This window comes from Pteropus vampyrus, unplaced genomic scaffold (assembly GCF_000151845.1).
Source record: "Pteropus vampyrus isolate Shadow unplaced genomic scaffold, Pvam_2.0 Scaffold67, whole genome shotgun sequence".
Lineage (NCBI taxonomy): Eukaryota > Metazoa > Chordata > Mammalia > Chiroptera > Pteropodidae > Pteropus > Pteropus vampyrus.
In genome coordinates this window covers 2,061,075-2,087,694 of record NW_011888848.1, presented here as the reverse complement: position 1 = coordinate 2,087,694, position 26,620 = coordinate 2,061,075, and the positions used below count along the sequence as shown (strand labels likewise).

Sequence of the window (26,620 nt, the reverse complement as noted above, 5' to 3'; positions counted from 1 at the left end):
CAGAAACCCTGGCATATTCTTAAAATAGCTACTAAAAACAGGCATCTAAAACTACACGATTCTTTAAATTAGAAGTCCCAACAGCTACCTGAATTAGACCCTGATCCGTGATCCATGTCAGACCACAGTCTTATAGAAAACTTTAAAAATATGCCACATACCTGAAACTGCCTGGTGTTCCAGAAGTCTTTGATCAGTACAAGTTTTGAAGTTTGAGAGCTCTGAAGATGGGAGACCTGCAGTAATACAGTTTATGTACTATGAAAGTTACATCTGGTGGTTCTAGGGGCTTAATAGATCCCACCCATCTCTCAATTCCCAGAGCCCAGAGTTTCTAGACCCACCCCCTAATGACACAGTAGAAAAGGAGCTGTTACCTTCAGCCAGAAGTGAGGGTACTCAGGACCCGTGATGCCCATTCAGGTTCCCATGAGGCAGTGACAAAGGGGCAGAGCCCTTCCCTTCGGAGGACAACACTGTCCTCCAGGTACTTTGTGCTCAGATTCTCTGAAAATCTATTGTGTAGATATAGTCAAAATGGTTCATGTTCAAATAGTTAAAATATTTTTGAATTGTCCCCAAATAAACCTTGCTTAATATATAACAGGTTAAATGAGTTGTCCCATTTCCCTATGTGTCCAATTATGTAGCATTACCTTAGCTCATTAGCTAATTCCTCTGCGACCATGGCTTATACCTTTGATATATTCTCAAGAGAGGGTTTTATTAATGCAGTGAGTTGACTGAAACGGAGAGAGCTTCGTTGAATTCTCCGGTGAAGAGGGATTTTTTTTTTAGGAAAGGTGGTTATCTGGTTTCCTCCGTCTACTTTAACTCTTCCACTCCCCACAGACTCACTCCTTTTGGGCCCGACCTGCCTAAACTTATTGCAGTTTGTGACTCTTCGTTTCTGAAAACTGCACTGCAGCCTCTCTGTGGAATTGTAGGGATGAGCAGCTCAAAAATAAGCTTTGAAACTCTGTGAAACTGTGGTCTGTTAATGCCATTCTGTATTAAATACTTGTTACTCTTTTAAACACTGTTTTGTAGAGCATCAGGAACAGAAACAACCAGTAAACTTGTTTTTCCCCATCTCTGTTATTCCTTTAGGTCAATAGTAGGGCGCAGATTCTTTTTTATCATTGGAACTTTATACCTATATCGCTGTATTACAATGTATGTCACTACTCTACCCGTGCCTGGGATGCATTTCGAGTGTGCTCCAAAGGTAAGCACCTCCGAATTACCACTTAGAGGAAATCAAAAAACAGTTTCTAAACACCTGTTTTCTCCTATGTATTCTTCAAGACACTTTCATCTGTGTTAACTGAAATCTAGCATATTTTGTTTTTCTTTAGATTTTGGGGGGAACAAATTAAAATGTGTTCATAACATGTATATCTTTGTACATAAAAAAATTGACTTTTTTGCTAACTGAAAGTTATTATCGGGTGTTTAACTCTTTGCTTTTTTACCTTCTCGTTTACTTCTTTATGCACTCACTCTACAAGTGTTAAGAGGGAACCAAGAAGAGGGAGTGAGTTATGTGGGTGGGGTGAGAGCTTCAGGCCAAGGAAATGGCTCAGTCATGGTGGAGTCAAGAAAGAGAAGGGAGGCCGGGATGGCTGTGTAGAATCGTGAAGGTCCAGGCGACGCAGCCACAGAACCCATAGGGCTTCGTGGCCACTGAAGGAATTTGAACCTTGGTGGGGGCAAGTGAGGAAGAAGTAGTTGGACTCACTTGGAAGTGAGAAGTTGTTCAGTTTGGGACACATTTTTAAGGTAGTACCAACAGGATGTGCTAGTAAATTAGATATGGGTTTAAGAGAAAGAAGTCAAGGATGACCCCAACATTTTTAGCTGTTGGAAAGTGGCCTCTAGCTGAGACAGTGTGAGAGTGGACACTGAAACTGTCTGAAGTGGGATTTACAGCTTCTCCAGGGAGAGTCATTTCTTGAGAGAGCTGTTAATATCTTAGACCCCAGTGTACCCTGGTTTATAAAAAAAAGGAGCCTTATAAATCCTGTGCTTTGTGGACTAGGGAATGAAGTCTAACATCATATTTAACTAAACACTAAGCAGATGTTCAAGATGGAAGGAAAAACAGAGTTGTTCTGAAGAAGTCAACAGTCTCCCTCACCAAATATAGGTGTGGTTTGGAGATGCTATAATTTTCCAGGGCCATCAAAGCAGAAAGTATCTGTAATTAAAACAATGTACATATTGAATTTAAACATTGGTTGATTTTTAGTGAAACAAAATTAAGGCATGAGAGTTCAGAAACATAATAAACACTTCTAAGGGGTTATTGCAATGTGTTAAATGAAGAAATGGCCACAAGAAAAAAGGCAAGCCAATCCTAGTAGTGGATGAGGTTTGCAGGGATGAATTGCTATGATTGCAGAAAGTATCCTCCATGAAGACTTGCAATTTTCAGAAGCCACATGAGTAAACATATCTCTGGATAACCAAGCTACAAATGCAGTGGAAGCTCTGGGAGCATCCTTATCAATCAGCTTCCTTGCTCAGTTGTCAGGACCTCGTCCTGAAACATAAACAGGCGGTTGGCGCATGATTCGTGGTTCAGTGAAACACACATAGTCACTTCGATGAAGTAATGTGGTGTTATAGAACAGGAGTAAGAATAGCATTCTGAATGTGTTTCATCCACTGGCTATGAGTGCTCCTTAGATTTTGTGGTCACAAGGCTATTAGATAATCTACCTGTCTCCTTTGTTGCTGACTCTGTAGAATGCCCTTCGTGATTATAAGCAATGACAGGATAGTGTATACTGAAACTACGCGCTATGGGAGGATGTCATATCTAATCACTGATGCCTAACACAGCTTGTTACTCACTGGATAATGTCACAGGAGCCATTACAGTGATAGGTCCCTTGGTGAAATCCTTGACTTTTACCGTTTTCCAGCTGCCTTCTCCCTCATCTACCCTCTGGTTTACCTTAAATCCATTGCTTATGATCTGTGTCAACCCACCAGCCCAAGCGTTGGTTAGCAGTCACATAATTTGTGTTCTGAAAAGTGTATTTAAATAAATTTTGGCCCAGTTATTACGACTCACATGAAATTATATAGCTTTTTAAACTCATTTTGCCACATACAAGAATGTCGGGCTGGTATAGCTGCATTCCATTCCCTGAAAAAGCTTCCTTCCACCCTGGCCATAGATGTCCAAAGGGCTCCTCCTCTTAATTGAAGGGACAGTGTAGATGGTAAGGTTTCTGGTTTGTCAGTAGCCAAGTCAAGCTCTCTCATACCTCCCTTGTTTTTGTGAGAAATGCTGTATGATGGTCCCAGGAACCCTTATGAACATTGAGCCCCGTCTGCTCTGGCTGTCACGATTTATGCTTCTTTCTATATCTTCAGTCCTATGCCATCCAGTAATGGCATAGAATGGTGTCTGAAAAAATGAGGAAATTAATAGGAAGTAGGGTCTTAGTGTGTGTGTGATAGGGGGTCCCAGTGAACTAGAACAGAATTTAAAACAATCTATTAATCCTAACCCAATTCTCCCTCCATTTTCCAGTTTTCTTTCTACTCTCTTTTCTTCCTTAATTGAGGTTCTATTTAGCATTTATACCGGTCTTGATCTGACATTTTGGGGTAGCAGTGGCAAAATTGGAGAATTAAGAACTGAGGAGAGACAGAGCAGGAGGAGAGGGTCCTTCCTCTGTTCTGTAAAGGCGTACTGAATCAAACACTCAGAGATCTCTGTCCACCAGCACCGCTGAACGCTGGGAGACGAGGAACTGTCTCGCTTTTGTTAGCTCCTATGTCGTTTATGCCTTCGGATCCATCCAACTCCAAGTAAAGGGGCTGATGGCTTTAAGTGTTTGTGCCCTTAGAAAATTAAGAATATTGAGTTGGGATGAGTGAGTAGATAAAAATTTATGGTTTCGAAAGAAAGAATACTGTGTCCTTTTAAACTGGGAACACAATGGTTGGGCAGAGTGTTCAGACCTCTTTATTTGATCTCAGTGTTGACAGTTGTTTGTACCAACCGCCTGACAAATCCCTAAGGACTGGCTGATCCGATAAAGCACGTGGCTAGATTCTGTCCTCCACGTAAGGGCACATCACGTGAGCTCATGTAGTTTGCAGTACGTCTTTCCTGAGCTGCATCTGAAATGAGTCCTGCAGCTCTGTCCACAGTCCTTGTCTTCCTCATGTGTGGACCCTTTACCACCTTCTAGGTCCTCTCTTTTCAAGGCAGGATCACCTGGTACTTGGCATGTTTGGTTTAAGGACTGTCAACTCGATAAAATACATATGCTCTCTTGTGTTTTTGTTACCTGGGTTTGCCCTCAGCAAACTTTTGAAGAAGATCAGGTTTCTTCAAAACCTCCAGCTTCTCACCCTATCCTCTCGTCCTGCATTACATCATTTTCTGTTGCAGAGCCTTACTTTCAACTGCTAACTGATCATGGTGTGTTTGCTTTTTCACAAGGGTCACCTGAGTACCAGAAAGCTTTCTAGATCTATAAGTTTTTTTTCCATTGGGAAAGTTTTCGATACCCAGATATGGATGCAATTCCTTATTGTACTGGATTTCCATGTGCGTTGGAGGCTAACTTAATTTCTCTACTCCTAGACTCTCTTCCCACCCATTTATACATGTCTTATCCTCCTTCACCACCACACATCCTCTTGGACAGGACAGTGCCTGTCTTTACCACTTCACTGCCACCGTGGCTGAGCTGGCCATACTTCAGGGACCAGCTCCCCAGGAGGATCATTGTTGAGTATAAAAGGCAGCATGTCATACAGCTGTCACCCATGTCCCAAATGAATAGCCATTAGTGGTCTTTCTTTTATGTGTTCTATTACTCGATCTTATTTCTGAGTTTAATTTTCTAAGCCTGGTCACTCTGTTCTACAAAAGGGAGCTCTTTCCTGGCCTCTGCCATGGCACACAGGTTCTTTCTTTGGGGGATGTTTTTCCTGATCAAAGCTACTTATTTTTAAAGCTACCAGAACATTGCTAATCCATTATTTTCAAATCTATTTAAATTACTTAATGTGTTATAGCTCCTTTTTTAACTGTGTTCAGTCAGATATTAATACAAATATATGGACACTTAGCACAAGGTATGAATACACTATACAATAGTAGTGATATGGTATGCAGCTGAACAAATATCAACCATTCGAAACTCTGACCTCCTTCTGCAAAGAGGAAAGAAAGTAGCTTTGATTTTCTTTTTTAGCACATAGCTGTGGTGAAGTCATTGGTTATTAATATTTTTAAAAGCTTTCCCAAGGACACAGCATCACCAAAGCATATTATTAGTAACATATTGAATAATTTAAAATGTGTCACTAAAAGTGGTCAATATAATGATTAAAACCAAGTTTGAAGAGCTTCCCCCTGGGATTTTATTTTTGACTTTTTTAATTAAAAAGAAAAAAAAAAATCACACCCTGGTAACTTTTCTAAGTATCTCACAAATTAGGCTGAAATGTGATTTTGTCAGTTTGTAAATGTTGTGTCTGATCTTCTTGTCATTCAGCTCAATGGAGACTCTCAGGCGAAAGTGCAGCGGATTCTGCGCTTGATCTCTGGAGGTGGGTTGTCCATTACTGGATCGCATATCTTATGTGGAGACTTTCTCTTCAGCGGTCACACGGTTGTGCTGACACTTACTTATCTGTTCATCAAAGAGTGTAAGTAAGAATTCATTCCCACTTCATCGATTGATTATTGTAGTGGGAGGGATCCCTAGGCCCCAAAACTGATGGGAGCCATTTTTCTATTGGTATTGATAGCTATGAAAGACGTGTGTGTGTGCGTGTGTGTCTGTGTGTGTGTGTGTGTGTGTGAGAGAGAGAGAGAGAGAGAGAGAGAGAGAGAGAGAGAGAGAGAGAGAGAGAGAAATCACTTCAGCTAGTCATATGTGATTTAAACACTGAAGGCTTAAAACATGGTGCTGGCTTCTCTAACATTTAGCATGCCTCCAAAATGTCTCCCTTCTTGGTTAGTACCTCTCAAGGTATGAAAAGCTATTTTAATGTTGGAACTAAGAAGAACAATTGATTGTTATGTTTATTTTAGAAAGAATCAGTGCACTCTAAAGCCAGATGTAAATGACTTTTGAGTGAAACTTTCATTGAATGAAACTTCCATTCCATCATTCCAAATAATTTAATGTTTTTCACTTTTCCTTTTTAAAACATTTCCTTGTCCCATTTTATTCTAATTTCATCATTTCCAGCTGACTTCTATGGTTCAATATGGTTCAGTACTTCATGGAACATTTTGCCAGTACTGATCATTTTCTTTATAAGAGGCAACATGGAGACAAGAGTGTGAAGTATCTTTCCTTATTTATACACTTCGTTCCCATTATACAAAATCCTTGTGTTTCAGCAACTTTAATGCTGCAATATCTTGTACATTGTGGGCTGTATTTGCTTTTAGCTGTCTAGCAGATCGATCTCATTCCTGTAGATTTCTAAGGTTTTATATAGTTAGGGCTATTATCTCAAAATTCTTTTGAAATAGTGATGTTTCACTTCCGTTTTTGCAAAGCTGGTCAGTGATAACTTTCATGTTTAGTTCCGAGATGCCCCATGCCAGTTCATCTCAATTCTCTCCACTTATCATAGTGTAGAGGAGGTCTTTTGAAGGGCCCAGCAGAAGGTGGCCTACACCCTCTGTCCCCCTTCCTCTTCCCTCCTGTCTTGGCCTGTTATTAATCCAAACAGGCGTGGCCTCATGTAGTGACAGTACGGACATTAAGGTTTATCTTCCAGTGGTCCAGGCGTGAATTCTTGCCCCATAAATTGCCTTGGGTTTTCGGTTTATGTTCTGCTTTGAGGATAATACGACAAAGAGTTGAGATTCTCCGTAGTAGATGCAGTAAAGTCTTTTTTCTTTTGGTGAAATTATGAAGCTTCTGAATTGTTTCCTTTGTAAATGCTACATATGACCTTAGAGTAGAGAGAATAGCATGTTGTGTGTGTGGCCTTTGTGTCCTACCTGACTTGAAGGTGGAGGGCCTTCTGAATGCTTCCCCTTATTTCTACTCTTATGCTTTCTGGGAGGTAATGTGTGAGGAATCCAGGTCTATCTCTGCACCGATATCAGGAGATAGTCTCTTCCTTACATTTCACTTTCTACGTTTCTAACACCTAGTTATTGGTTCTGGGGAGCAGGTGGAGTGATTTGCATTATATATGGTTCTAACTCTAGCTTTTGTCAAGAGAAGTTCCATCTGCATGTAAGACCAACCATTTTCAAGTCCAGAGGTACATTTGAGGTAGAGGACCTTCTCTAATCTGAGAAATATGAAAAGCTTGTAAAAGATGAGGATGAGGGAGGGGAGAAGTTAAATGCGAAGAATGAAGCTACTCTGGGTTGAAAACCATAAAGTAGTGAAGAGACAACACTCAAGGAAACTGAGAGTGAGTTTTATAAAATAACCGAAGACCACGTGATATTAACAATAATAACAAACAGACATAACACTTCTTCTGTGCCAGGCACTCTTCTAAGATCTTGATGTAGATTAACTCAATCTTGCAGCCACCCCAGGAGGGAATCACTGTTTTTCCTCATTTTTGAGGGAGGAAACTTAAGCATAAAGAAAGAGAGTGACGTAACCATAGTCCACAGTTAGTAACTGGAGGATGGCTTATTCACACTCAAGCAGGTTGACTCTAGAGGTTATACTGTTAATTTCTTGACTCTATTTAGAATTTTTGGAAGCCTAAGTTGTCTGATTTTACAGAATTACTAAGGAATAATCGGGATATATTGCTCATTATTGTTCTTTTACCTCAGAACAAGGGCAGGGCAACTTGTGATCATTTTTATATCTTAATGAAGGCTATGCACTATGTAGGGACATTTTCTTCCCAAGATATGACTTTGGCTTAAGGTTTTTTAAAAATTGTGTAAGTTTACATAGAGCAAGGAAAGAATTACATTCTGCTTTTTCCAATAGTCGGTGAGAAGCAAAATGGCAAATGTGTAAGCTTAATACAACTCAGCTTTATAGTCGGTTCTCTACGTAGACAGGGCATTCCATGTTTATGCCCGTTGCCTATGCAATTAGGAAAAACAATCACTTTCTAAATTACATGATGTTATTGTTCTGAGTAAGCAGTGGTTCCAGTGGTTTCTTTGAACAGTCGGCTTCTAGAATTAGATGTGTCATTTACATGTTTTTTGCTTTCCTGCCTTTTGATCAGTTTGGACTCTCTCCTTGTTTGCCCCGTTGTTATGAGTGCATTTGCATTTGATCGTGAAAGGAGATGAAAACGTGGGCCCCGGGCCATTTTGAGATTTAACTAGAGAGGACTTCACACAGTCGTACACACGTTATCTTTGGGGCCTAGGTTTCACGTAAAATTAGCGGGGAGAAATCAGCCTACCTGTTAGTACCATGTGTCTTGCTAGTCAAGATAACTTTTTTTTTTTTTTACCTTGCTACTACATAAAGCCCTTCGTCTCTACTATTCGATGACAACTAGGGCTAGAATCCCACACAGACATTGGAGTTGTTAAGATTTATGTTATCAACTTTTAGTTTGATGTTATCCCTCTGGGTAAAATGAGAGACCAGAGAGGATGACCATTTTGCCATTTCTACTCTAAAATAATTTTTAAATCTTTTCTTTGGGTCAGCCAGTGTTCTCAGTTAATGAGCAGTGGTCCCAGCGTGGTAGCATGCTAGAGAATGCATTTTTATGGGAGAACAGTGCCAGTGTTCCTAGCTATCCTAAAACTTCATTTTTTAAAACAAAGCTTCATTTTCAGTTCCATGGGAAATAAAATGACCTTCAGGCCACTTCCACCTCCTTACTCCTTAACCACTTTGGCTTTGCTTCTTGTGGATGAACAAATACAAAAGAATTCTGGTTTAGTCAGACATCCTGAACTTTTAAGGTAAATAAATTCCAGATGACCTATAAGCAGGGGAAGCAGGGTTGATGTGAGACTTTAGGGAGGGGTGAGGTCTGTGGTGCTGGATAACGCACGTTTAGCGAAATTTCCAGATTTCTAAATGTTAGGCTCAGAATGTTAAAAGTTGAACTACCCAGAGCAGTTATGGGGACTGCCCCCGCCTCACAGGCTACAGGAAGAAGGCCTCTCCCAGCTTAAAATTCTAGGATTATAAGAGTTCTCTGCCAGAACGTAGTGGCAGGATGAACCAAATGAGAAATGATGAGTTGCACATTCAAAATTAGAAGGTCAGATTTTCAAATGCAAATACAGGTTTATTATCATACTATTCCACTTGAGACCAAAAGAACACCAGCTGTTTTACCAAAAAATATGTTTTATTTGAATGATACCTGGTTTGGTATTTCACCTAAATTTCTGGAAAGGGATCCTTCTGCTATTCAACCATTCTTCCACACTGGAAAGTAAATATCACTATAAATATAGACACAATTAAATATGAAATAAATTTCAGTTCATTGATTATTAACTTTGTGAGCTAATAAAGCTTTAAAATAGAAAAAAAGAAACAGTTATTAAAGAAAAAGGAGAAGTTAATAGAGATAAACGCTGGTTCATTTATATCTGTCATTGACACACGTGTGGGAAGGCTTCGGGGTGTATGATCACATTTAACCTCATGAGTGCTCTAGTTCTCGCCTATGCAATGAAGTTCTCAGTGCCCTCCCGAGGAAGGCTGAAATCCCTAAGTGAATGGGCAAGAATCCTAAGCTTTACATAGGGAGTATTTATTGTTGCTGTTAGCAGTAGCAGGATAAAATTGCTGAGAGTCAAACTATGACTAGCCATAATGTAAGTAAGTTTCTATAAGACCTGAAATTACTTCTATTCTCTTATCCCCTTCACCCCCCCACTCCCATTTTCATTGACAGCTACCTTTTCTTTTGACCCTTACTGTTTTCTTTTCCAGTAGGGTCCATTACGTAAGCCAGTATGAGCCAAGTCTAACGAACCTTAGAAGAAACAATTCTGTTCTCCTCCCTGTTAAACAGTAGCAGTGGCAAGGTCTAGCGTATCCAGTGTGACCAGCCTCCCCAGTGAATGAGTACTAGAGCTGCTCCCAGTGATACTGGCCCTTCTTCCTTCCCGCCTGAGAAATCCTGGGCTGTTCACCGTGACTGTCATCTTGGGCTATTAGTTGTCTCCTTCCAGTGGCTTCTTGACCTTAGATTATTTTACTGCGGGTCATGAGGATAGACTGTAATTGTTCAGTTCCTCTCTGGCAATCTTACTAATGCCTCAATTTCTCTACTGCCCAGATTCGCCTCGTCACTTCTGGTGGTATCATTTAATCTGCTGGCTGCTGAGTGCCGCCGGGATCATCTGCATCCTTGTAGCACACGAACACTATACTGTCGATGTGGTCGTTGCCTATTTTATCACAACACGGCTGTTTTGGTGGTACCATTCAATGGCCAATGAAAAGGTGAGAGCAGTGAAATTATCTTCAGATAATCTCTTTTCTTTAAATGCAGTGGACCCCTGTGCAGACAGTGGGGTTTTAGGTAGCCGATGGAAATCACTGCTGTTGCCACTCCCAAACTGTGGTTAGGTCAGGTCCGTTCATGTAAGATTATAGCCATTATTGCTTCTTAAAAGAAAGAATGTCACAAATAGAAATGCCATTTAAGGATAAAAATGCTTTGTGGTTATAGAGCATGGTCTTTTACTAATTCAACTAACTTATATGAGAATTAAAGTAGTATATATATGCTAAATTAAAAATTTAGGAACTTTCTCTGTAGAAGCATTGCGGCGCAACTGGGTAAGACACTCCCTGCTTTCAAAAAGTTTAATTTTGAAGACAAGATGGCAACTACTTTTGAAAGTCAGGCAAAATAAGTAACTTTTGAATAACTGGATTTAGTATACCTTTTGGTGAGGCTGGGCTCTCTGACTTCCCTTTTCATTCTTCTGTATTTCTGCTGCCTCCTGTCAGATGAACATTTTCCCTTCTTGCATTCATTCTGAAAGAGCTAGCTAAAATGCCACCTCTTCTGGGAAGCCTTCCCAGACTCCTGCTCTGTGCCTGTAGCCCCAAGGTGGAATTATTCCCCCGCTCCTGTGTGCCTCCCTAGCTTTGGTGTGTGTCCTGGGTGTAATAGAGTTAGTCTGTGTGCCATGACGTACTTATCGTGGTCTAGTCTTGCCATATCGTCTGATGCATGTAATGTTTGGAGACATTGTGAGCGATCAAAATGTGTCCTGCCCCAGAGGATCCACATCCAATTTTCATTTAGTCGTGTCCACTAACAATTGTCCTTTCTAGAAATCTATTTGTCGTTAAGCTCCTTTTCCTTCCGTGTAATCTCCTATTTCCATCTCCTTCGTACACTTACATCTAGACGTCTGCTGACACCACTGAACCAGAATTTCCATCTTTCCTCTTCAATAGGCTCAACCTTGTGAGCCCTCTTTTTACTCTTCCATCTTCCTTGACCCATAGACCTGACGCCTCACAAATCCCGAAAGGTGTTCTTCCTGGATAACTCACATCCACCCCCCATTCCTGAGCCTCCATTCTCTCTGGAATTGCAGGCAGAAGATTTGCATGAACCACAAAGAGAGGAAACGGAGTGGAATGGGATGGGGTGGGACCAGAGCCAGAGCAACTTCAGAGTTAGGGAAAAGGCGCAGTGACAATTACCCACATGTGATCTGGATTCTGCTGCTTTCCCTGTTAAGTTACAGTGAATGACAGGTTAAGAAAAACAATTAGTATGCCAGTCATGAAAAATAGGTCTCATTTTACTTTTTCCCTACCTTTTACAGAACTTGAAGATCTCTTCACAGACTAATTTTTTGTCTCGAGCATGGTGGTTCCCCATCTTTTATTTTTTTGAGAAAAACGTACAAGGCTCAATTCCTTGCTGCTTCTCCTGGCCACTCTCCTGGCCTCCTGGCTGCTTTAAATCATCATGCAAAAAGTATTCACGGGTTCAGAAGACAGGTGAAGATAACGAGAAATCTACCTGAGGAGCAAAAGAAAGGTATCAGCTCTTTTACCAAAAGAGGTATCGCTGTAACCAAAGGTATAGTTTTGATTTTTTATTTTAGGAGAACTGACTGGTAAATGAAGAAATGGACCAAATTTGTGTAAATGATTAGAAAGATGAACAAAATATTACCCTTTGACTGGTTTTTTATTCATCCTGAGAAAGTTATATTCTCCTGTGGCTCTTCATTCATTGGTGACAAGCCCTCAACCTGGGATTTTACTAATGAGCTTGTTAAAGAGGTGCCAAAGAACATATTACTGCTTTCCTTCGGTTCCGGTTCCCCCGGGAAGGTTTTTTCTTTCGGATTTTTTTTCGGGTTTTTTTTTTCTTCCAAGGTCAGAAGAAGTTGTTAATGATTTAAATAAACTATCTGGACAGATACAGCTACTATGTAAATGGAAAAATGTGGAGAGTGCATTAAGCTTATTAGTGAGGGGGAGATCCCAGCGTTGTGAGTAAACTTCAGGTAAACTTTGTTTCTAAGGGAAGGTCAAGGTCAGGTCTGGGAATGTGCACTGCTGCTAGCACCCAATGTCCTGTGTGTCAGTTTTACTTTATTTTTTAAACTGATCATTTATTTTTTAAAAAAATGAAAGAAATATGGTCTAAGTAAATATGGAAGTATCTGACACACCCCACAGATTTTACATGTGTGTAAATATTTCAAGATCTCCATGACAGATATGCAGGCAGCATGGAGCTGTTTCTGCGACTGAGTGGTCCTTGTGTGCACACTCACCTGCTGTTTGCCTGGTAAATTTGCACCTGGTACCCCCAGGGCAGTCGACTGTGTGAACACAGGCTGGAAGCACCTGTGTGTGAACTGATGCTTATGCCATCTGGAGAACAAGCCTGCACTTCCCTCCCAGGTCTCACCCTTTGTGAGATCTGTTCTAGAGCTGCTAGTTGGAACTCAGAAATACAGATGGTCACATTTCACTGAAAAACATTTCTTTCCGGTTACATTGTGCTTTATGGAAAAACCAAGATGGAGTCCAAAAGTTTAATTTACCCTTGCTTTTTTGCAAGAGACCCAGCTTCTTACAAACTGAGTGTTTATAAGAAGTAAAGACACATACCACGACTGGGTCATTTTACTTTGCCCTGAAATTATACCACGGTGCTGCACTGTAATCTACTGTTGGAATCGGTGTGCTAAACAGTTACAGCTACTCAGTAAAGGCGGTGGGGGGTCATTGTTTCTAAAGTTCTTTCAGGTGATGCAGAAGAGGATTAACTCTTAAAAATCTAATAAGATTTACTGTGCTATCAGATTTAGGGCATTGTTTAATGCTGTTGAATCTTTTTGATAATTCTTGGCTTAATTTCTTACAACTTCTAGTAACCTTAGAAAAAGATTTAAGGTTACAAAATCATCAATACTAAGTCAGAGGTCAGAGAGGCCAGTTGGGGTAGAAAGAGGCAGTTACATTTACATTGAAGGTAAAATTTCCCTCCACTTAAAATGGAAAAAAAAAAAAATCCCTAAATTTGTCATTATAAACTAGTCATCTTTGATTTGATACATAAAATTGACCTTTAAATTGCTTGAGAGAAGCACAATACAACTTTAAGTCTGTTCAGAAGGGTCATCATCCTTTGGTGCTAAAATTCTGTATATGTTTTCAGCATGGCATTTGTTCTGTATAAGAATCACTAAAGGAAAAGTAGTTGAATTTAAAGCTTGGAAGAAAGATGTTCTAGTCTGGGTATTTAAAATAAGAAATGAAATGCTAAACCTCCTTTGTGGGCTTTGAAATGCAAGAAGCTTTTCTGGTGTTTATTATTAAACCAATAAGAAACATCTATAGTTTACCTGATGTGTTTAGCCTTAATTCTACATAATTTTCACTTATTAAATATTGACACTTGTGATAGAACAAGGTGTTCTCCTTAAAAACACTGATTTTAAATTCCTGCTGTCTGACCGTGGGAAAAAGCATCTGAAACAGAATCCTAGGCTTTGCTCTCCTAACGCTGGTATAGTCCTTGAGCCTCTAAATGAAACAACCTAATACACCTTAGAGCCTTCTTCAGCTGCATCTTAGATGACCCACTTTTCTTCAAATTAAAGAAACACATTTAAGCTTTTAAAAATCATGGTGAGTTGATTGTTGGACACCCTTGAAAACAGTAAACCTTGCATTTTTGTTCAGTAATCCAGTTTTTAAAAAAATAATACCATCACCTTTTAAAGAACTTTAAAAACATATATGATCCCAAATGCGGACACTTCTTTCTGCTCCCACGTTATTTACAGCATAGATCACAGCTCTCTAATAGACGCTGTGAAAGCATGTGGTATCAAAATAAGGGCGGGGGATATCAAAATTTTAAGATGGAAAAATAAAAGAATCAATGGATCTCATTTACATTTAGGAAAGCAAACTTGAGGTTTAACCCAACATGCCACTTTGTGATTTAAAACATAAACAATTACTACTTGTATTGTGGTGATCATTTCACAGTATATAGAAATAGCAAATCAATATGTTGTACACCTGAAATGAATATAATGCTATTTGTTACTTATGTCTCAATTTAAAAATTTACCATCTTGCCTTTGAAAAAAATTTTTGGAGCTTCTTTTCCTTGCTAATCAAGATACAATAGCTTATTGATTATCCTTGCTTTTGTAAGCCAGTACGCCTGTTTGAAGCTTTTCCTGTAATCTAGTCCTTCTGTGCAATAGATATAACATATAATTCCTATAAATTATGCCACTTTTTCCTAAATTATTTGAAATGTCAACGAATGCCTCTTAGTGTCTATTTTTTGAGCTCCTCCACTAGCTCTGAAAATAGCATTCTTCCTCAATTCCACTGGAATTAATTTTCAATTTGTTATTTAATTTACTGGCATCTTGGGAAACAAGTTTTGCTGTGGAAGGCAGGCTGTTTTGAGTGTGGGTGAGTCTCTAGTCTGGTTTATAGATGACGTTGCATCAGGTTCTTTGCTGTATACCAGCGCCCCATTGTGGAAATACGTTATATGACTTGGAACACAAACGACACTTACTTAAAGTGTATTTTCAAGTTTTCAAAAGACATTTGTTTTGATTATTTTGCCAATAATCTGAAAGCATAATGTGAGAGGAATTAGGAAGTATTTTAAAGGAATTTTAAACCTTTTCCAAAGGGAAATATACTTAGGTTACAGGGAGTTTTTTTTAATTCTAATCTTTTATCCATTTGATCAAAGAAAATTTGCAAACCATTTTTACCTCTCACCATCACAATCATTAATGTCTCCTACCAACACTTTATTTACTTTGAAACACCGGTTTGGCTGCCTTTTCTTTTTATATGCTAGAATTCATGCAATTTTTTAATTGAAAGTTCACAACTTGTTCCGTGAATATTTTGAACATTTCTTTTTAAATTCTTTTTTTATTGTTATTTTTTGTTTTGCACTGTAAAATAGATTAAAAATTTAAGCCGGTCTTAACACACTTCTTTAGTGTAGAGAAGTGTAAGAAGGAATTTCTTAATACATGAGTTTACATGTTTAAATGAAGCATATTGTAAGTAATATGTCATGTGTTGAAGACCTTTCTGTTTGTATGTATAAAGATTCCTGATGATTTTTTTAGTGTCATCGCGTTGCGATAATTTAACTCATTTGACTTACTTGCTAAAAATATTATGTCTAAGAAGTGCTCTTGACTTCAATACCTAAACACTGAAAATCATGGCAAAGGTACCCAAAGATAAGTTTTTATACAGATACACACCTAATAAGTTGTGGTTTATTTTATTATTCATTAATCTAACAATGCTGTGTTCTAAATGAATCATGAATGAGAGTAGTTCTTTATTGTGGAATTATTTAAAACTATCTTTTAAAGAAAAAGAAATTATAAACATAAGCTACTCTAGTTGCCAAGTTGGAATTCATTATTTAATTTACCTCCTATGCAATGATATAATGCTGCAAAATGTATGGTTATGTTACAGTATATTCACAAAAGAAATGTTATTACAAGGCTTGAGAGGTAGCCATTTACGTTTTCAGAAATTTACTGTACTGTTTCAATGTGTTAAGTGCCTTGTTGTAAAGTAAAATTTTAAGCCTAGAATTCATTATTTTCCTGACATATATTTTTCATTATGAATATACTGTATGTTATTGTAATAGTTTTATTAAATGCTTACGTTTTAATCAAACATGTAAATTTCAGAAGCTCTTTTCTCCTACCCTCCAGTACCTTAATCATTGGTCTCTCGTAAGGGATTTGAATTCAGATTCTTTTTTTTAAAGAGGAAAATATCTTTGTTCAGAAATATGTTTTCCATGCTCGTGCTCCTGCGTTTATAAAAACATTTCAAGAGGATTTTAGGAGCTCAACTATAGTTTGTACTTCAAAATGCTGTTTTACATTTACATTTTAAGTGCCTAATTGTTAGTTAAAACTAATTTATGTTTCTATTCTAAAGAGAATATGTGTACTTGGTTTCTAATCTCTTAGGCTTTGCTTAATAAATAATAATGATAATAATAATAAAGCAAGAGCCTATACTTTGTATTTACCCAATAAACTACCATGACATCAAGTCTTTTCAAAATAAGTACTAGTTTCTTTCAATTTTAAAAACTTGTTTTCTATAGATTTTAAATTTTTACTTAGTGTTAAGTACTTATGAAAACCACGAGGTTATTTACTTCAAGCACTATTTTTAAAATAAGGTAATCTTCAATTAATGGAACTATAAATAAACTATAGTATTATTTTTCCTGCCCTTGGATTTAAGGTGAAAAAATAATTCACAACAATATAAGGTCATTCGTGGAGAAGAAATAAATCAGTTACACATCCCATGATTCTGATCCATTGCTCACAAAGAGACAAAATCATGAGTTCTTCAAGAAGAGCAGAGTCCTGTCACTCAGTTCTGAAAGAAGTATCCTCATGCCTTCACGGATGTCCTGACCCAGGCCTTGGTAGTATAGACTTGGCAACAAGATTGCAGCAAGTTGTTTCTGGACCCCTTTATAAAAGGTGAAGGCGTGACCCCCAAAGACAAATTTGGTAAAAGCAATCGGTGGAATGAGGGGACTAGGGTAAGATAAATATAGTTCAAAGATTAAGTTGTTGGATCTAGACCAGGTTATGTGGAATTATCTGGACATGATATAGATCAGAATAGGCTTTCTGCCACCTCCACCCAGGCCTTGGATGAAAAGCTCGTCACAGTGGTGGTTCCGTCTCCCTGTTTGAAACACGAAACATTAGCATGCTGACTTTGCTGGCCACAGCCTCAAAGCCTGCCCTTATCTAAGATGTATTATACAAGGAACTGATACGATGATTCACAAACCTTGACATCTAGCATTTCATTTTCTTGGAATAAAATATACAAGAATATCAGAAGCATAATACTAGATTTCTCACTGACATTAGAATAGCAATGGCATATGCACTACTATGTGTCTACATAATGCACATTTAGTTCATATCTGGCACGTGTGATGAGGCATAGCATTTTACAGTTTTTATGCTTGACCTACATTCTTTAATCTTCCCCAAACCCTGCAACGTAGGCAAAGAAGTGGTGACCCCATTTTGTGAGACGAAAGAGTTCATAGTGTCAGCTTTGGTACTTGAGTTTTGTTTTCTGTGTTTCGCTGCCTCCTGTCATAGTTACTATGGTAGCCATCACAGTTTGTCAGAGGTTTTGCTTTTGTTGTTTATTTTTTAGGAGAGTTTATTCCTTATCAGCCAGTTGGTTTGTTAAGAGGGAAACTGGTCCTTGCCACAGGTTCTTTGTCAAATGCTCCCGATTTTTCTTAGCGTTGCAATTGACTACATTTCAGAGGCAATGCTTCTAGTGCAAAACGGCCTTGAAAGCAAAAAGGATCGACAAGTGTGTGACTCACAAATTGTGAGAACAGAGCAAACTCATTGCATGTATCAGGATACATTCATGTGCATTGCATGTACAGGACAGTACGCTATCACACACCTTAGCTTTGCACAGGGTAACACGGGAGACACCAGAGTGCATGTGACTTTATCTCTAAATGACTCTCAGGATCTATTCCCAAGGGATGTCAAAAAGACGTGATGACCCTCTTTCAAGGGACAGCACAGCTATGAGGGCATGGAGCAGCCTTGGGCTCAGCGCAGTCTGGGTTGATTCTGGGCTCCTGAAAGGACCAAAGTGAAGCCCCAGGATTGTTTGGTCCTGGCATGAACTGGTGAGCTTTCTGTGCTAAAAATGTGCCCAAACCAGTATGTGTTTTTGCCTCTGGCCAAGTTCTTGGGCAGATTTTACTTCTTAGATCCAACCACTTCTCTCTTTTTCTTTCTTAGTTCCTTAAATGATGTATTTATTTGAGTAGAAAGAAAGGAAGTCAGTGCCTTTAAGAAGCTACCATATATCAGACACTGCTAAAGGCTTTCTCTTACCTAACACTCAGCCAGGTGCATCTCCCCGTGCTGCTTTCACAGGGAGAGGTTAACATGAGGCAAGGAGCATCCAGGCTCCCATCCCGTCAATGCTGAGGCCCGTCATTCTCTGCAGCAGGAGAGTCACCCCCTGTGCAGGGAAGGCAAGAAAAGGGTTGCCTCTTCCGGAAATCCTTTGCCAGCCAGGTTTTGTGTTGTGGAGAGCAAGGTTAGTGCTCGAGGCTGAGCCCTCCAAGACTCCGTGATCCACCTTTAGCAGAATTCCTGTCTCCAGGTGACTCCAGTCCCTTCACCTACAACTATGTTCTTTTCCTCTTTGTAGTCTCATGCCTGATGGCTAATGTGCGGTGTGTGGGGCGAAACTGTTGTTCCCATCACCCCTCTCTCCTCACATACCTCCCCGAGGCTGGTGGCAGAGGACTGGCAGAGGGACTGTGGGCCTGTGGGGGGCCAGGCCCCCAGAGCACACACACCCAAGGTCTACAGACATGACGTCTTTGCTGGGAGGAGATGGTACTCTTCAACATATTTTTAAATTATATCTGGCCAGTTTCCGAGTTCATGGATTGAAGAGAATGTTTACATTTGACACGGGGCGGGCAGGCGGGCAGGGGGACAGTTCCCTGTTGTCTTTGTCGGTTAGGGCTGCTGTGACAAAATACCATAAGTTGGATGGCTTAAACAGTGAACATTTATTTTCCACAGTCCTGGAGGCTGGGAGGTCCTAGGTCAGGGGGCCAGCAGGGTCAGGGGCAGGTGTGGGCCCTCTGCCAGGTTTCCTTACACCTGGGAAGAGAGAGCGCTCGTCTTCTTCTTACACAGGACACTCATCTCGTCACGGGGCCTCCACCCTCATGACCTCATCTAAACCTAATTACATCCCAGAGTTCACACCTTCTAAATCCACCCTATTGGGGGTTAGGATTTCACACAGATTTTTTTTTTTTTTTTTTTTGCCTCCTCCCATACCAATTTGTGAGGGGAAAAAAAACCTTTATTGATAAATAAGTTACAGTGAAATAAATAGAGTGATGGTTTGATGGGGAATAAAAACTCCAGCAGAATATTAGTCTCTCTCCTCCTGCCTCTAGCTCTTGAATTCTGCCTTCTTACTGGCCCCTTTGGGTGAAGAGGTCTTGGTGGATCCTCGGGCCCTTGGGGACCTCTGTCTTCCTGGCCAGTGATGCTGGCGCCGTCTTGGACCCACTGCCCTTAGGAGGAGCAGTAGCTTTGGCTTTTAGTCCTTCCCCAGTCCCCTGGCCAGCAGCCTCTTTAGGGACCTTGTTCTTCATCTTCTTTTTGGCCAGAGAAGCATCACCATTCTTGCCCTTGGTGACTGTGGGTTTTGAACTCTGACTCCCAGCTTTGGTTTTCCTGTGGGCCTTGGCATCTGGGCAATTCCTTCTGCCTTTGACCTTTGACTTCCCATGGGGCTCACTGGCACCAGGAGGGGCATTTGTGGCCTTGTCAGGCAGTCGGGGGCAGGGGGGGGGGGCCTTCCTGGCCTTGCCTACTCTTGTCTCTCTGTCCTTGGTCTGGCCATCTTGGGGGCTTACTCCTTGGCTTCACCGGGTCTCCTGGGGGCAGTCATGGTGGTTGTCTTTCTGGGCTGGATTCTTTTGATGTGCTTGGGAACTAATTTGAAGCTTCCAGTGCCCCCCCCCGCCCCGCCCCGGCCTTGGTGTTGGTTGGCCTGACGAGGAGGGCACATTACATGCCAGTGTCCAGGGCCTGCTTCAGCAGCGGGGGACACAAACATGTCGTCCATAACACCAGGGTTTCTTAATTTTATACAAATACATCTTTTTAAAGTGAAGTGCACTGCTTACGGTGCCAAGTCTTAAGCTCCTTGGATTCCGTGGTTCTTCCTTACCTGTGAGCCCTACCTAGGCAAGGCCCCACCACTGTCAACTGACAGTGCCACCTGTCCTCTGTAGTGCAGTGCTCAGTCCTATGCATGCTGTGCTTCCCCAGCCAGTATTATCAGCCATCTCCAGAAGAGGCAACATAACATGGTGGCCCTGTGCTCTCTGGGTTTGCATCTCAGTTCTTCCAGTACTGGCTGTATGTGGAAGACCTTAAACGCGTTGCCTAAACTCTCTGGGCCTTAGTTTCTATATCTGTAAGATGGAAATAATAATAGTCGATGTCCCAACAGAGTTGTTGGGAGGACTAAGTGAAAGATGTTGTTCCAAGATACACATTCGATAAGTGTTGGCCAAATTCAGTTAACAAAAGTTTAGGTACCATGGTTCTAGCACCGAAATTGTTAACATACATCCAGATCTTGCCTGTCTTGAAAGTTCAGCTGAAGTTTCATCTCCTGAAAGCTTTACCTTCTTCTCTGAATTCCTCCCTAAAAGACACAAGTTGCCAAAAGGTGAGATACTAAAACACCATTTTAAGATTTTTAAAAACTATATCCTGTTTCCATACCAAATTAAAGTTCCTTAGGAGAAACAATTGTCTTAGTATTCATTTCAGTGTCTAACAAAGTTCTTATCACATAGGAGGTACTCAACAAATATTTATCGAATGAATATTTTAAATGTTCATTCAATAAATATGGATTTGGATTGTCAACAGAATTTATGAAGATTCAGTGAAAAGTAAATTGCCTGTTATGCCACCAAATAATTTGTTTTAAAATAATTGATGTGTATAACTTGAAAATGTTTCAGTAGCCATCATACAATAGGTGTTTTGGTCAAAAATATGGATTGAAAAATAAAGAGAAGTGGGAAAATCCAAAGATAGTGGACTTGGCCCCAAGATTTAATTCCTAAGGCAGCTGCTTCCCAGCCATCCAACCTTGGCAAGTCACTTTACCTACCTGAATCATCATGTCCCCTCTATAAAACGAGAGGGGACAGCATCACAGTGAAGATTCAAGGTCACGTAAACGACAGAACTTGATACTACCTGACTCATTAATTTATAATAAAGTCTAACTGGAAAATAAATTGGGATTTTAAAAATATTTTTTAAATTGTAAAGAATTTAAGAATTTTTAAATTGTAAGAATTAAAGGATTTTTAAATGAAACATTTTCTATTTAATACAAGAAATTTGTTGTGTTGTACAAGCTTTTGGATTTCAGTTGAGAATGCTGTCACATGCTTGAGCTTGCTTCCAAAGGCCCCACTCTGCCCAGCTCCCCCACATTTCATAAGCTCACAGGATGCGTGAACTGTTTCGCTGTGTCTCTCCAGAAACATCCAGAAAAGTGAGTGACAAATTGCTAGTGTGGAAATACTGTTTTCTAATTTAAAAAACAGGACAACTCGTAGACACAGACAACAGTGTGGTGGTTACCAGAAGGAAAGGGAGGGAGAAGGTAGATAAAGGTAAAGAGGGTCGATATCTGGTAGTGTAACTTTGGGCGATGAACAGAATGCGGTATTAGATGTTGTATTATAGAACTGTGCACCAGTGTTCGCAGCAGCATTATTCACAATAGCCCAAAGTGGGAACAACCCAAATGTCCATCAATGGATAAATGGATAAACAAAACATATATATATATATACACACACACAATGCAGTATTATTCAGCCATAAGAGGGAATGAAATTCCAAAATATGCTACAACATGAGTGAACACTGAAAACATTATGGCAAGTGAAATAAACCAGATTCAAAAGGACAAATGTTGTATGATTCCACTTACATGATGTATCTAGAAAAGGCAATTCAGGGAACAGAAAGTAGAAGTAACCAGGGGCTGAGGCTGATGGAAAGTTACTGTGTAACAGGTACGGAGTTTCTGTTTGGGATGATGAAAAAGTTACAGAAATAGACAGCAGTGGCAGTTATACAACATTATGAATGTACTTAATGCCACTGCATTGTACCCTAAAGATGGTTAAAATGGTAAATTTTATGTAAATTTTACAATCATAAAAAAAAAAAACCCCTGTATTTATTCTAGGACTATTTGAAATAAAAAAAGAACTGGAAGCAATCTCGGTATTAACAGAGGATTTGGCCAATGTATTGTGACACAGCTACATGGATTTCCTAATGGTCTCGGTTTCACCTCTGCCCCTTTACGTAAAAGCAGCCAAAGTGATTCTATTAAAACATAAGCCAGATGTTGGTATTCCTTCCCTAAACATTCTCCCATGGCTCACCCTCTTAGTCAGGGTGAAAGCCAGAGTCTCTGCAAAGCCCCCTACAAGGCCACCTCTTTGATTTCATCTCTTTCCATTCCTCCCCTTGCCTTCTACACTCTAGCCTTGTTCCTGGAACACTCTCAGCATAATTCAGCCTCGGGGCCTTTGCACTTACTGTCTCCTCTGTCTGGAAGGCTCTTCCCCCCGGTATCTGCAAGCTTTCCATCGGATGACCAGCTATCTATTCAAAACAAGCCTTCCCTGAACACCTTATATAAGACAGCACTCCCCCACACACACTCACACAGACAGCAATCTCTACCATCCTCCTCCTGTACCTTATTTCCTCCATAGTACCTATCACCAGCTGACACATTATACATTTGTTCATCTTTTATCTGGCTTCTCCCACTAGAAGATAAGCTCCCGGAAGGGCAAGTACTTTGTTTTGTTCACATAGTATTCCCAGTGCCGAGAACAAAGCATGATACTCAATGCTCAGTAAATATTTCTTGAATGAATTGATTCAGTGAAACACAAGACAGCTGTTTAAAAAGGCCGAGGGAGGCAGATCAATGCTCACTGACACGGCAAGATTCTCAAAAAACACCATTACGTGAAAAGAACAGGTTAGTGAACCAAAAGTATAGTATGATGCCATCGGGGGAGGGGGAAATCTATGTATGCACATAAGAAAGGATATCATACTTTTAACAGGTTATCTCGGGTAGAAAAGCAAAGCGCATGCACGTGTGTGTGAGTGTAGAGTGTGTGAGTCTGTATTTTGTTTTATGTAGCAATAGTCTTAATACTAATTCTATGTCTTGATTTATTCCATGGAAATCATCAAAGATATATATCACAATATTGTCCATAATATCAAAGAAAAAAGGAAATAGCCTGTGTCGACAACAGATATTGATCAGTTAAATTTCTAAATATTCCTAAACAATGGACTAGATTTTTTAAAACCCAGAGGTCAGCAAATAATGGCCTGCAGGCTATGTCTAGCTGGTGTCTTTCTTTTTCATAAATAACGTTTTAGTGAAAGATAGCCATGCCCATTTATTTACACATTGTCTATGGCTACTTTCCTATCCCCATGGCAGAGCTGCACGGTTGTGACAGAGACCGCATGGCCTGCCAACTGTGAAATAGTTACTCTTTGGCCTCTTACAAGAAAACGTTGCTGAACTCCTGGACTAGAATATAGTCATTGAAAATGATTTCTGGGAAAATGAAATGGAAAATGTTAATATATATTTATCCACATATTTATTAAGTATGTGAAAATCAGAAATATTTATAAACCTTTAAAATATTGATACATAAAAAAGACTGGAACGATGTATATAGAAATGTTACAGATTACCTCAGGATGGAAAAAATGGTGATTATTATTTCTTCCTTTATAGTTTCCTGCATTTTCAAATTTGTATAAACACTATGTATTATTATATAAAAAATCAGAATGAAAAATTGACTTTTAAATATCTAGTTTACTTTGAGTATTATGTTCTTGCCTAAAAAGAAAGAGTAGATGACCTTTCAATGTCCTTCCTTAAATGTGATTATTCATGAGACTTAGTTATTAGGCAAAGGGTCAAGCATTCTCATCTGAAACAGAATAACAACCCCATGTCAGTTTTGTTGTGGCAACTGGTTATGCTTTACTTTGTAACTATATTTTTCCATATTTTATTGACTAAGAATGTTATCAATCAGAGGCCAAGTTCAAAGTCCTGACAGTCTATTTAAGAGGGCCAATATCAGATATTAGAGGAATCGTGCAGTCCTGTGTTACTCCTTCATTTTACCACATGAAGAAAACAACAGGAAGGTTTACAGATGGCCCACAGCAGCCCAGGTAGATGTGGGCAGAGCTCCTGTGTGGCTTCCATGCTGACTCCTGCATAATAAATGGAAGTCCATGAGGGATAAAAGAGGAACAGGAATTTAAGCAAGGCTTACATAAAAATGAAATGTCAGGGATCAGTAACAATATGGGCAGGCTAACTAAAGTTAGGATAAGTTTGTTTTTTAAGAGGAATGTTACTCTTTACTTTTTCTATTCCTCTTTGTTTACAACTACGTCACTGTTACAGTAATAATATATCATGTAACTTACTGAGAGCATCCACTTCACAATAATAACTAAGTCTTTTTCTTTCAAGAGATTGGATTTTTTAAAAATTTGTTCTACTGAGACATAATTTACCTAGAGCAAAATGCACAGTTCAGTTTTGACAAATGCATCCACCCAAGTAACTAACACTCCCATCAAGAAAGAGAAGCCAGAAACATGTCTCATGTCCCTTCCCAGTCAGTCCTACCTTCTGTTCTGATTTCTATTACCATAGGTTAGTTGTCCCTTTCTAGAACTACTTATAAATGCAATTATTCAGAATGTACTCTTTTGCATCTGGCTTTTTCACTCAACATAATGTTTTCTGAGAATCATCATGCTGTGAGGGTGTATCATAACATTCTTTTCTTATTGCTGAGCAGGAGTCTATCTTACCATTATACCGCAGTTTCCTCCACTTGCCCTTCTCTCTTGTTGAAGGATATCTGGACTGTTGCCAGTTCAGGCATTAAACAAAAAGTTTGTACCAATCCTGGCACCACTTTGTCCAAATAAAAAGAAGTTTTGGGAATTGGACTCTGTTACTTTTGAGATTCTGCCTTCCATTCATACTTAGATTTTTCAGGGGCCTCCTTGCCTGATCTCTTCTCCAGGAAAATATCAGAGCAAATACAATTGGAGAAGAATGAAGTAAGTAATATTGAAGATAGGCAAGTTTATTTATTCATCATACAAGCGTAAAGACTGAATATAGAAAACAAGTTAATATCCTGGCCAGTCCCACAATTTAATGTTGGAAAGGATAGGTAAAGCTGCAAGGAGTAAAAAAAAAAAAAGGGGGGGGGCGGAGCGGGGCGCAGCAATAGTGCCAACCTGTAGAGTTTAAGGCATTATCAGGGCCCTAATTATCAGGGTAAAGAAGTACATAAACACTATATATAGAAGACATGCATAGGAGTATATGAATCAAATCATAGGGACTTAAGGAAAATGAAAGGGTTAATAGTCTAAATAGCACTTTTATTTTCTCTCTTAATTAGCATTCTTCAAACTCTTCTTAAGCCATAAGCCCTCTCTGTTCATGCTCACTGACTCTGGATGGGTGTAATGTAATACCACTCTTGATAACAAAATAATAAGTACTTAGATGTTTTGGATATACTGTTACCAACAATTCTGGCCAAAATCCATGAACAGCAAGAAGGATTTCAGTGGGAAAATGAGTGGTTTAAAAATGATCTTTGGGGAGTCAATAAAACATGATTTTTTTCCTTAATGCTCTCCTTGTCTTCCTTTTCCTCTCCGCCCCAAAGATCTTTCAGTATTCTCTTCTTTTACTGCTGCTGCTGATTATATTATTCTCCTATTTAAAACAGGAAGGGATGGAGCAGAAAGTATTCCTGTTTCTACCAAGAAAGCCCTGAATAAAATCTGGGGAAATTCATCCCAAAGAAGCATGGGATGAGCTATGTGCTTCATGTTTAAAGTAGTTTATCCATGGTATTATTAAAAACATAGCTTCCTGTTTTAGTCTGCTACAGCTGCCATGACAAATTACTACAGACTGGGGTGGCTTAAACACAAATTTATTTCCTCACAGTTTTGGAGGCTGGTAGTCCACGATCAGGGATTAGTGTCTCCTGAGGCCTTTCTCCTTGGCTTGCAGATGGCCACTTTATCACTGTGTCCTCACATGGTCGCCTCTCTGTGCACACGTCTGTGTCCTAATCTCCTCTTATAAGGACACTAGTTATTTTGAATTAAGGTCCACTCGTATGACTTCATTTTACCTTAATTACATCTTTGAAGACTCCGTCTCCAAATGCAGTCACATTCTGAGGTACTAGGGATTAGGACTTCCACATACAAATTTTGGGGGAACACAATTTAGCCCGTAACACTTCCTGTCTGCATCACAGACCTGTTAACCTAATGAAATAGAATATTTTGGAAAATGCTGTGAATGCAATTGTATCCTGTACAAGAGGGTGTCTGTTAGGGTTGTTAAATTAGTTGCATCTT

At 39.5% G+C, this 26,620-nt stretch overlaps 1 protein-coding gene and 1 long non-coding RNA gene across 5 annotated transcripts in view; one reads left to right on the top strand and one right to left on the bottom strand.

Annotated features, from left to right (window-relative positions):
- Window positions 1–16,541, top strand: part of SGMS2 (sphingomyelin synthase 2) — a 73,710-nt gene extending 57,169 nt beyond the window's left edge. For all 4 annotated transcript variants that reach the window (XM_011361464.2, XM_011361462.2, XM_011361463.2 and 1 more), the window contains 4 exons: window positions 1,111–1,228; window positions 5,532–5,685; window positions 10,249–10,415; window positions 11,762–16,541. In XM_011361464.2, coding sequence (XP_011359766.1) covers window positions 1,111–1,228; window positions 5,532–5,685; window positions 10,249–10,415; window positions 11,762–11,965 — 643 coding nt within the window. In that variant the 3' untranslated portion in view covers window positions 11,966–16,541. The remainder of the gene's footprint in view (window positions 1–1,110; window positions 1,229–5,531; window positions 5,686–10,248; window positions 10,416–11,761) is intronic.
- Window positions 16,114–26,620, bottom strand: part of LOC105293008 — a 13,024-nt gene continuing 2,517 nt past the window's right edge. Inside the window, exon 2 of the long non-coding RNA XR_002780712.1 lies at window positions 16,114–20,753. This is a non-coding gene — a long non-coding RNA (uncharacterized LOC105293008). The remainder of the gene's footprint in view (window positions 20,754–26,620) is intronic.